Below are 13160 nucleotides of genomic sequence, written 5' to 3'. Positions count from 1 at the left end.
CAATCTATTCCTTTATTTTTCACTCCTTTATTCATTAATTCATCAAACACATTAATTCAATCTTTAATTCGCCACCCATTTATCTTTTATCCTTTCACATAACAGGCCATTGATCAACCTCGACATTCACTCAACTACACTTTGAAACTGACGAATGAATAATTCAAACATTAATCAAAAACTCATTATGGATGTTGTCAACATCTTACAAGACACAAATACACTGCAGAAATGAATTCTTTATAAAATGATTTATTTTCCTCCAAATATGAAGGTTTCAACAATCAAGTACTCTGGCTAAAATAACATATTATGAAAAATCATAAAATATTAATCACATCTCACATTGCATCCAGCAATACATATCTAACAATAAAAATTAAATGTACTGGTAAAAATACACAAAAGATATACAAGAGGAAGTATTATAAGCACACATTGCTTATACATGCTTAAAGCCCATCTTTAGTTTTGATAAATCCCCCCCCCCAAAAAAAAAAAATTAATGTCCAAATTCAATTTTATGACAATATTATAATATTAAATCATATGCCCTAAAATGGCTGTGTTATGAAGGATATAAACCAAAACTGTGTCTTATTGCATAAATTGACTGATTTTGCATCAGATATTTGATTTAATCAGGCGCCCAATCAAAATAGCTATCTGTGTATATTTACTTGTTTTCAAGCATGCAATGGGTTGGAAATTTCAGGATATAAACTTTGTCAGTAGCTTTCTAAATGGCTATTTGAAATAAAAGTAAAAACATTACAGACAGAGGGAGCTAATTTAACAGCCAGAAAAATGCCATATGTAATTTTTAATGGTTAAATCATGCACTCATTGACTAATTTGCTATTGTAATATATTATGTTCGATAGTACTCTGTACTATAGTTCACAATACTGTTCCTTCACCAAAGCTGTAGACAGACTTCAAAATAAATGTCTTTCTTTGCAAATGTGGGCCATTCAGTTCATAACTGGTTGCTTCATTGATAATTATAATTCGTACAAACTCTTTGTCCCTTGTACACTATTTCTTATCAGTAATTTATATTCAGTCACTCTTATGTCCACAGAGCACTGGGGCCAAAACCGTACGTGTACAAAAACGTAAAAAGGACCATCTGATTGTGATTTTTTGCTTGATCAGCCCCCCCCCTTTCAAAACCATTCCGCAGCCCCTGGAACATATTTCTTGTCAAATTGTGAGGCTTAGTCGACAGCAAGCTAGTCTCTGAATTACTTTCTGTGACCATGGGTAGGGGTTTAAGAATCCCCTCTCTCTTGGCTCTGATTTAAATATATGCATCATACTGACAGAGTTTTTTTCATCCGGATTAAATATAATTTTGATTACCATCACTTTCTCTAAAGAAAAGAAAGATACATTAAAAAAAAAAAAGAATCAACCAGAATATATAACTTAAATGACAGTAATGTCCTATAGGCAATCACACCAAAATTCTTAGCTCCCGAGTCAAAGAAATAACAATAAAGATGAAATCACTTTCATTACACTCTTTTTTTTTATTGGATGTAGCTCTCAGAAATATATTGCCTGGGTAAACAAAATGACATTAAGTCCTTCTTTGCATTTGGATTTTAGAGCAATTAAATCTTAACAGAAATCTGTTAAAAGCATCTGAGAATGGCAAGGACATTTATTCTCTGGAGATATAGTTCACGTCCTTCTAAATCTCAATCAATGATATAACCCAACTTGAAGTGATCAAAAGAGCTTATAGCCGGTTGCTCAGCACATCCAAATCGATCACTATGTTCAGTTTACTCAGCTGCATAATGGCCATACACACAAGGGTTGAAGATAGCCCCTAAAATGGTCACGGTGAGGAGCCTGTGTGACGATCAGAAGGAGTGATTGTCACATAACGTGCTAGGAATGAATTTATTGTTTTATTAGCCTCTTTTCGCTTTTCACATTGTCTCTTCACTGTCAATGCCCGTGTATCTCTCAATATCTATTGATACAAGAGGATAAAGGACAAATAATTACACAACGAGAATAGGTACTTATTCAAAATGGATTCTGTCAAGAAAAGCCTAATTTTCTTTAACCCTTGTCATATTCATTTTAATATATAAGAAACGTAATACACCTACATAAGAAAACAACTACAAAAGAAACAATCAAACAAACAAAACATCCATGAGAATCCCTTCTCTATAATCTTTAAAGTGCTATAAAAATATATGCATCAATGAGTTTCATAAAAGTGATAATGCAAATAAAGACATGGAACTTCAGCATATTTAGTGCCTAAAATTATGATAAACAAAGAATAACATAACATATTTCAGAGTTAACAAAACTTGCACTATCAAAACCAATGTAATATAAAGCAAAATGACTGCATTCACAAGTTTGCCAAGTGATATGAGTAGCCAATTTGACATGTATGCCTCTGATGGTAGGCTACAAAGCAATTATGGTGCCAAAACCAGAAAAAAAAATGTTTAAGAAGGAAATCTGATGAATTTAAGAACAATTTAAAACTATACATATGTATATTTCTATATTTTGCTTTATAGTAATTTATATTAATTAGCAAACATTATGTTCCTGTCCAATAGCAGATAATTATGTAATAAGAAAGCTATAACAGTAAAATGTGAATAACATGAAAATGGTTAAAAACATATTTCCAATGGATATATGTATGTGCAGCAATTGTTAAAGGAGAATGAAACTCTTGGAGCAAGTTAGCTTTTGTGAAAGCAGAAAAATCAAAGAATAAGATCAACAAAACTTTGAGTAAAATAGGACTAGCAATAAAAGAGTTATGAGCATTTGAATGTCGAGATCACTAATGCTATGGAGATCCTCCCATTGGCAATGCGACCAAGATCTGTGATGTCACACACGTACAACTCTCCCATTCGGACACTGAAAATATACCCCAAAACATCTCTTTTTGCTCATTCTAATCATATGACAAACGATTCATCAATGATATAATGTTGTGAAACCTCTGTACTTGTCATCTCATAAAGAAAACACCTAACCTTGTGATAGACTCTATAAAAGTGAGAATATAAGTGAAATAAGTATTAAAGTAATGAGGGAGTTGTACGTGTGTGATATCACAGATCTTGGTCGCATTGCCGATGGGAGGATCTACATGGCACTAGTGATCTCAATATTCAAATGCTCATAACTTTCTTATTATTCATTCAATCTTCCTCAAACTTTCAACAATATGTTTCTTTGATTTTTCTCTTTGATATGGATTCAGCTAGTTTCAAGGGTTTCATTCTCCTTTAATTAGTTGGGAAGTAAACAAAATCCCTCAATACTTTTAATATTGAAGCTGCCCGAAAAATATAATGCATGAAACACCTGAATAAAATGTCTATACTGTTAAAGAGTATTTAAACTAATATCTAATTACTTTACTCAGCATTATACAAGTCAATTACTTTTACGGGAAATTGAGGATATCCTTTACATGATCAGGTGGATTTATCTAGGTTTAGCTTCAGCCATCATGTTCATGATATCAATTCATTGCTTGTATTCAGAAGTTTAAAACCCCCTAAAATGATGAACCATCCCATAAAATAAGTGCACTTCCAGGGGGATGCTAAATCAGCTGCAAAACTCTCTGTAGGGTAGCTTATGTATCACTTGACTGTTCTAATACAATAAATCTACCACTATAAATTTCAATACGATGCCTCCTCCTCCTTGAAATTTTTCTTTTTTAATCGACCAGTTTCAATCAAACCTCCCAATAATTTTCTCATTATTGGGGAATTTCAAACTCAGTTATAGGTGTTGTTTCCATTCAGTTGTGATGATATAACTAGAATTGTTTAAACCAAGCAGGAGGTTAATAAAGATAAGGTGGTTCATGAATCACAAGTCTCGCCTGATTTCGTGATCAATGAAATATGCAATATGATCTTTCGACCCCTTGATGACCTTTGACCTTATCATCCTCAAGAACATATGTGTGGTATTACCCAAAGATCATTTGTACCAAGTATAAACTCACTTGATGCAGATATAAAGAAATGAGAGCAAGTTGAACAAAAACTTGAAAAAAGATAAACATGACCTCATATCATTTGACCTTGTGACCCTCAGATGACCTTTGACCCCATCGACACACATGTGGTATTACCCAAGGATCATATGTACCAAGTCTGAACACAAATGATGCAGAAATAACGAAATGAGGGCAAGTCAAACAAAAAAAAAAACATTTTTGTAATAGACTAACAGACCAACACACGAAAAGTGGCTACTAGGCCTCTGTCGAACTTTGTTCAGACGAGACAAATATTGAAGAGACATAGAGTATAGTACCTTTTAAGGAAAACTTTAGAGAACCATTGATAAAGAGACACTGTTTACAAAATTGGTATGGTGCAAGTGAAGAAAAATTTGAGAAACAGTCCATTCAATAAACAAAAAGGTATGGTAGAATTCAAATAAAATTTGAGCAAAAAAGTATAGCAAAACTACTATTAAATTTAGAGAAGATTTAATCTAGGAAGCACTTAATCTATTCACAGATTTCTGGTAATTTAAAATCACCGATTTAAATTTTGTGTGCTACATGGGTTAGATATTTCAACTAATCACAATGCCAAGGAAACTTCCCAGAATTCTCACCTCACCACCTGCTCAAGATAATGATCATCACAAAATCAGCAAGACCGAATATATATATATATAATATGATTTTGACCACTCTCTGTTGTTAACTGCAGAAGATATACATTCTATACACAAACCTTTATGCCACTGGCTCGAAACACATGCTCTTATTTTCCTTAGCTCAAAGGACTTTTCATGTGAGGATCAAGATCGATTGATCGGCAGCCAATGCCATTGTTTTCGCTGCGTAAAGGTCTAGGGCGAAAAGAGTCCCCGTGGCTACTTACTCCCATTGTAGCTCAGTCTTAGTAATCGATAGCAGATTGCTTTCATTTTCCAAGCACAAACATAATTGAGATACATTATTAATGTAAACATTCATCAAAATATCAATCATCAGGATACTCTGTACTTTTTAGATTAGTACAGCATACATTTTGAAAGGTCAGCTAGGTAACATGTTTGCTTGAAAGCAACTTAAAAAAGGATGAACTTATTATTAATGTCGTGGGGATGGAATAGGTAAGGTAAGCACTAATGAACAAGATATTTGTATTTTTCTTTTTATTTTTGTATATACTGCTCCTAAAAGCGTCTATATTATGTTGAAATGAAATTCAGCACATAAGCCTGTTTTTTTTTCAGTCATCAGCAATTTCTGAAACAGCCATCCCAATAAAAGATAAGCGGGGACACTATTTCTGCACATTAATGAAAATCTGATTTCATTGGATAAGTACTGGCCCAATTGAAATATCTACTCTTAATTAAATCAATGTTTACAAAGTCGTATATATAGATGGATTCTCAGCCACAAGCTGTCAAATTATGCCTCTGCCATCGTGATATAATTGAAATATATACCTGATAATAATGATAATAATTAAAATAATAATAATGAAAAAAAAAAAAAATAATTGTAACAATAATAACAATAATTATTATTATTATTACTATTAAATATGTACCTCATATTTCTTTTTAACTACTTAAAACTTGCAGGACAGACAACTCACAAACATGATCTTGGTGACCACCTTCGGGTAGTGGAGACACAATACTTCATAATACTACAACGTTTGAGCCAATAAATGTAGCTCTGGAAAAGATAATAAAATTAATATGTAAAATTTAATTGGTATCTATAGTACTATAGGATTTCTGTACAACAGCAGCAGGCACCAGCATACACCTCTCTTAGCTTTCCACTTGATTAGTATTATCATCCGTATGATGTGCATCATCTCCTTGTGGCTCGGCTCTTCTCTGAGGAACCTCAGCATAGAGATCATTACCAACCATACTATGGGTTGGTCCTCCACCATCCATCATTTCCTCCTCACCTCTCCTGGCCTGACTGTCCTCCGCTGGAGGGCTTTCTCCCTGGACCGCATTTGCAACATCCAGAGGCTCCTCATGTTGCTCGTATGCAGGTGGAGACGGGGATGGAGGAGTCTGCTGACGACCTGCACGGCGCTGTCGTCTTGACCGTCCTGATCTTGTTGATGAGCCTTGATGTGGTAGCGGAGGCGGTATGGGAGGAAGAGGCCTCCCCTGCACCGAAGAACGGTTCTCCCCACCATCATTTGCATTTGAGTCATCACCCTCAGTTGAGGGAGTTTGGAATGGTGGAACATGGGCAGTCTGGATCTGGGCTACCGCCTCGTCATATGATGGCAAAACAACGCCAATATCATCCGTCACTGCAAGGAGAGCCAGGGCGTCTGGGTCACGATGTAGCCTCGCAAGCTGGGCACGCAATACTGGAGGGTAGTTTTGGGGCACACGATGACGACGGGACCGACACTGACGACTTGTCAGAATTACAGTGACAACCAGGATGCCAAGGATCGAGCCAGTGGTTGCCATGACAATGGTCAATGTTTCTGTGTTAAACATACTGCTGTCCTCTGGTGTTGGAGGTACGGTAACTGTAAAAGGACAATTGAGAAGAATAATGAAAAATAATAAAAGTATTTTGCTTTTACATAATAATAATAATAACAATATATACATCGAGATGAAGTGTATAAGTGATTCACAGATAAATTATTATTATTGTGGCAGTCAGACTTGCCAAAATAGAATGATTGGACTTTCTCCTTTCCCTATACAGCATTCCAGTAGGAAATTCCAAGTTAGAATACTATTACATGATACACTGGCATTTTGCATCCAACCTATTTAACAACTAGGTGAAGAGTGGCAAAACCTTGGATGTCTTGCCAATCGACACTAGTACTTCGGTGGGTTTCTATCACAAGATCCATTGATTGTAAGGTGAGAGACAGAATCAGCTCATCATGATACACCCCAGTGACATATGTATTATGGTATTTTTTGAAAATTAAACAGACTTTTGTACACTTGACCCCTATTTTAACTGAGCCAACATAAAGTGTAAGACCGCTGTCAATCATATTTTACAATGAAAACAACCCAAGGTTACTCAAGGCAATGACCAGTATAGATTTTGAAGGGGTAATTATTTGGAGTTAAGGAACTAAGAATATCAAAGAAGAAAAACAAGGAATAAAAAAGATAAACAAAAGGTGATGTACTTCATATTGAAGATTGTAGACAACCACACCTCCTTTGTTATTATTTTCATTTATTTATTTATTTTTTTTCATTCTATTTCATTTTATTAATTAATTCATTTTCCTTTTTCAGGGGGGGGGGGGTTGAGAAGGTGAAAATGGGTGTCTTAGTGTCTGCTTTGGGTCTGACATAAAGAGATGGCTGTTTGAATAGAAATGCAGGGCATGGATATCAGGTCAGAGAAAATGATTCAACTTACTCTCATTACAGACCGGCTGGACCCCAGACCACTGACCGTTGGAGAGACATGTCCTTTCATCACTTCCACTGATGTTATAACCCTCATTGCAGTAGAAACTTAGCTTTACACCGACATAGAAGATATACTGGCAGCATCTCTGAGAATTCACTGGCCAGCCAGGGTCATCGCAGGAGGCTTGCTCAACTGTATGGATTATCAGATTAATGAAGATAGGGTTAATATATTATATAGTCTACCAAAAAACCTTCCTCCATCAACTAAAATAATGATGAATACTGCTAGTGTCACTTCCCCCCACCATCATCACTACTATTTCTTCTACTACTACTACTGCTGCTGCTGCTGCTGCTGCTGCTGCTGCTGCTACTGCTACTACTACTACTACTACTACTACTACTACTACTACTACTACTACTACTACTACTACTACTACTACTTCTACTACTACTACTACTACTTCTACTACTTCTACTACTACTACTACTACTACTACTACTTCTAATACTACTACTACTACTGCTGCTACTACTATTACTATTACTACTACTACTACTACTACTACTACTACTACTACTACTACTTCTACTACTACTACTACTACTACTTCTACTTCTACTACTGCTACTACTACTACTACTACTACTACTACTACTACTACTACTACTTCTACTACTGCTACTACTGCTGCTACTACTATTACTATTACTACTACTACTACTGCTACTACAATTACTACTACTAAAACCACTACTACTACTACTAGTACTTCTACTACTAGTGCTGCTGCTACTACTACTTCTACTACTGTTTCTCTTTCTTCTCCTACTACTACTAAAAGTTTTCTGTTAAAGTGCATATCACAGGCAAGTTTCTATCAGAGTAAAACAATTAACATATTTAAGAATTAGAGCAATATATTCTAATGATCGCCAACTGTTAATACTGAAACAATGGACAGAAATCTTTATCATAAGTCTATATGTAAAACGTACCAACAAATAACCTCTATGTCTTATTGCCCTCTTTTCCTACTTTGAGAGAGAAAAAAAGGATAGCCCCCAATATCATGCATAGCTTTCAAAAGTATTAACCTACATTGTGCATGAGAGAAAATTGGAAAAAATCTTTAATTATAATGAAAAATTAGGCACAGAGATGCTATGACACCAACCATGCACCCCGCTCTTACATAGATCTGTTGATTTCCTGACACACATTTTCATGATGATATTCATAATCAATCCCTTCTTTTCCCCCGGAGGCACACCCATGATCATCTCAATGATCTTCCTTTTATGTTCTTCTCCATCCTCCACATAAACAACATGTCAAACATAACATCAGAGAGAGGCTGGCATCCATGCATTTTGAATGGATCCACTGTCAAACAGGGAGATTCCATAATCCATAACCAGACAAAAAATTCACAATTTGCCATCAATTTCCACCAAAATATAAACTCTCCTCCTGACATCTGCGACCTCTTTTTAAAGAATCTCAAAGAATTGGATTCAGATGTAAAGTAGGATGGGGATGCATGATGCTAACATACTTCCAATAGCTAATCACAAATTTTAAACAAGGGGGATACATTGAAGTTTTAAAATATTGGGTTTCTTCAATTCCCCCGTTAAATGATTTCTTTATTTTGAAGTTTGAATTAAAATTGAAGTTCGATATTGAAAAGGCATTTGATAGCGTCTCCCATGATTTTTTATTTTAAATCCTTGAAAAAAAAAAATCAATTTTGGTTTTTGAATTTATTGACTCTATCAAAACTTTGTACTCTACCCGTCAGAGCTAGGTAATTAATAATGTTTTTTATCTGAATGTATTTTAATGAAAAGAGGAATTGTTCAGTGGTGTTCTTCTCGTTTTTGAGATTATGGCACTTACTGTTCGTCAAAATGATTTAAGAAGAGGTATTCCTTATTTGGACGAAGAGGCTAAAATATCTATATTTGCTGATGAATCTGCTTGTTTTAATGATGGTTAATGGTCTGTTTTTTTTCTCTCTGTTATTTGAAACTTTATCCAAATTTGGTCAGTATTTTGGATGTAAACTAAATTGAGTAAAACAAAGGCTTTATGGATTGGTTAAAAGAAAAGAATGTCTGGATTTTCCATTCACTAATCTTGGTATATCTTGGCAAAAATCTGATTTTAAGTGTTTAGGGGTTACATTTTCTTTAGATGTTCAATAGATCTTTGATTTAATCTTCAAAGATAAATTAAAAAGAATTGAGCAAACTATAAATTGTTGGCGTATGAGAAATCTTTCTCTAATTGGCGTATGAGAAATCTTTCTCTGATTGGTATGTGTTATAAAGAAATTCCACATTATCAATAAGACAAGTACTTAGTATAATCTTGCAGATAAACAGAATCTGAAAAGTCAATGACATTCCTTTTTGTTTTTAATGCTTGAATTCATACATCCCTGGCATTCCAAGGAATTCCTCCTATTTTTATCTTCATAATTTCTGTAATGTCCAGATCAAAGTTAAATGCAAACCATTAGAAAATACGGAAGTCAATAGTCTGAATAGTCCATCAAATCTGTCCCCCTTTCTCATGATCTTCCCCGGAGGTTTTTTAAGTTTAAGCAAGATTGAAATTTGTTTTGTTCACCGAGCAAGCAATGGAATATACAAGTCCATGTGATTGCTTCACAGTTATAAGGCCAAGGTATAGCAATTCTCGTAATGGAATATGTCATGATATCGCTGAAGAAACAATTGCTCAAAAAGGAAAAGCCACCATCTTGTTTAGCTGGAAATACCTTCTCTTCCCAGGGCAACTGGCAAATGAAACTCGAAACTAAAAAAAAAAAAAAAAAAACTTTTTTTATATTATCTCTTTAAATTAAGAAAAAATGTATTGTTGGTGTCAAGAATAATCTTAACAAAATGTTTTTGTGTGAATTATTGAAACTGGCTGATAAATGTAAATGAGATGAGAGACACATACCCTCTCCATAGGAAAGATTTCAATTACTCTTAGTCATAATAAAACCAAAGTAAAATCTAAATTTAGTGTATATATCGCCCTTGCAAGTATCAACAGGATATGTACAATTTGATCAGATCATTTGACCATTGATTGAAAAATAAATTAGAAAGGTATTTGAACAGTAATTTTATACAAAATTATTTTCTCAATTTTGAGCAATAGTTTTCCACTTCAAAATCCTAAATTCACCAATGGATGGAGCTGAATACACCGAAACTAAAAACAAAACATGCTGTAAAAATTTGAAGTTTAGACTTCCAGTAGCTGAAGTTCAACTATGATATTTCAATAAACATATGCTCTAGGAGATTCTATAGTTTCACATATCATAAGAATCATAAGATTAATCCATAAAACTATTTCAGTCAAATTTGCGATTTAAGGTTTTATCATCCCTTCGGCAATGTATCCAATGTATAGATTGTGTTAGAGATGGAAACTCAATTTTAAGATTATATTCCAATCTCAGTTCAGGTTACATTATTATATATATATAGGTCGCAGCAGCAGCAATAATAAGGCATTTTCCCTATAGCAGTCTAGACTTTTCATAATCATAACATTTTTTAACATAAAACTTTGTATAGATTAACTTTACAAGTGTATGTTAAACTGGGTGGTCATCTCAGTAAAGTTTGTTATTTGTATTATTCGTATCATATTCCATATCAATTTACAGAGTTTTTTTTACAATGAATAATAAAATAAAAATTATATATAAGGCTATTGGATTTGATTTAGAATGGTACCTTGGATAGTCTTAAAACATACTGCACAAAGATATCAAGATGGTTTTCATAAAGAGAGTAAAGAAAAAGAAGTCAAATATTTAAATTTCATCAATATTGTGTGAAAAGTAAGAAATATATAGATATTGAAAATTAAAATTTTTGTTGTAAAATGTAAACATTTCATAAAATAACCAACAATAAGGTGGTGTGCTAAAAGAAATTAAACCAGAATGGGCTTTTCCTTGAATATGTTAAAATGAACATAACTGCATCCTACTTTAATGAGAGAAAGCAATTCTGTCATAGTATGAAATAAAAATTACATATATAACTAATAAAATTCAAAGCAATTAGTGTGTTTATAACATCATATGCTTGCACAATGTACTTATATCAATATTTGATGAAATTATGCCAAAGTAAGGATTCCATAACTTATTTTCAATTGATTTTGATGAAGTTTTCATTGTTTGACTTGTCAATTTTTATTCTATCTATCCTACAAGCTTGATCTAAAGGTAGAGCTATTAGCTACAATCCAAGGAGTACAACCTACCACACTGAGGTTTCTCTCCCACCCAGTGTCCACTCTGACACTGTCTTGTAGACACGCCCCCTTGCATGATGTAACCTGTATCACATGTGTACTCCAAGACAGCACCTGGAAGGTACCAACCCTCGCTGTCTGACTCCTCACCCCTCACCGTATAGTGACTGTTGGGCACCTCTAGATCAGGAGGCAGGGCGCAATCCATTCCTGAAAGAAAATATCAAAGAAATGAAGTTTCATCAATAATTTTCAATGAAAATGAAAAGGATTGATCAAAAGACCAAGGCCTAAATTCTACAAGGTTTACTGAGTCTATGCACTGTTGAATGCGTCAGGTAAGGAATTCATCACATTTCATCTATGACAAGACAAAGGGAAGACACAGCTTTAACTTTTGGTAAGGTGCCGGTTTCGTCTAATGCCAGTTCATCCAATTGCAAACTCTTCTACTATCATTTGGTCTACCATCAGTTCATCCAATCACCACATGGTCTACTTTAATTAAGTCTAATGCCATTCCATCTAATAACCAGTTGGTCCAATAGCCATTGAGTCCATATACCATTTGGTCTAATTGGACTAAGTGTTAAATTGTGCCAAATGAATGAAAATGAAATGGTATTAGACCAACTGGTTATGAGACGAAATGGTCATAGATGAAATGGTGATTAGACGAAGTGATGATTGGATCAAATGGTTAATGGACCCAAATGGTTGTAAGACACAATGTTGATGGACAGAATGGCGTAAGACTATTAAAATGAAAGTAGACCAAATGGTGAGTGGACGAGTTGGCAGTAGACGAAATGGCAATTTACCAAGGTGCCTTATATAGTAGTAATAAGAAATATGGCAACTATAAATACATTTTTGTTATCCTGCAGTGGCCAATTTAGAGGGAGATATTTCCTGCCTGCATGAGTACCCTCTTTACACATGAACATGAAAATTGTACCCCCACACTTTGAAAGTGAGTACTATTTTGCAAGTTGGATTTATATATATTATATGTATTTTTTCTTCTTCTAATACTAGTAAGTAAAAGGTAAGTGATAATAGTCATTTCTTATAAGAACAGTGTTTTGCTTCTTGGACAAGTTTGAAAAAGCACCAAAACAATTTACAAAAATTTGTGCATACCCCATTTTGTGAAATGATAGACCCCCCTCATTGTATGAAGGAAGTGGGAGGCTGTATTATACCCCCATCTCACTAGATGGCGATTCCACTGCGATCGTCTAAAATCGACAAAGCGTGGTATAACGTAGCTTGATCGTGCCTTGATCTTTTCAATCTTCTCCATCGTACCTTGATCTTTTCTGAAGCGGCAAGGATCGCCACCAGCTTTATGGTCGCCACAAAATTTTGAACATGTTCAAAACTTACGTAGCGAGATCGCGGAGGTGCTAAAGCGCATCACAATCGAGTCATG

The 13160-nt window shown here is 34.4% G+C and overlaps 1 protein-coding gene across 1 annotated transcript; it reads right to left on the bottom strand.

Annotated features, from left to right (window-relative positions):
• Nucleotides 1-236: 236 nt before the first annotated feature.
• On the bottom strand, nt 237-11933 carry LOC129264750 (sushi, von Willebrand factor type A, EGF and pentraxin domain-containing protein 1-like). The gene is made up of 3 exons (XM_054902688.2): nt 11735-11933; nt 7433-7618; nt 237-6563 (listed from the first exon to the last, which is right to left on the bottom strand). The coding sequence occupies exons 1-3, from the start codon at nt 11931-11933 to the stop codon at nt 5830-5832; spliced, it is 1119 nt and encodes a 372-aa protein (XP_054758663.1). The 3' UTR covers nt 237-5829.
• Nucleotides 11934-13160: the final 1227 nt, after the last annotated feature.

This window comes from Lytechinus pictus, chromosome 7, assembly GCF_037042905.1.
Source record: "Lytechinus pictus isolate F3 Inbred chromosome 7, Lp3.0, whole genome shotgun sequence".
In the NCBI taxonomy this organism is placed as follows: Eukaryota; Metazoa; Echinodermata; class Echinoidea; order Temnopleuroida; family Toxopneustidae; genus Lytechinus; species Lytechinus pictus.
Note: the sequence above shows the minus strand (reverse complement) of the source record. Positions and strands in the feature narration are given on the sequence as shown.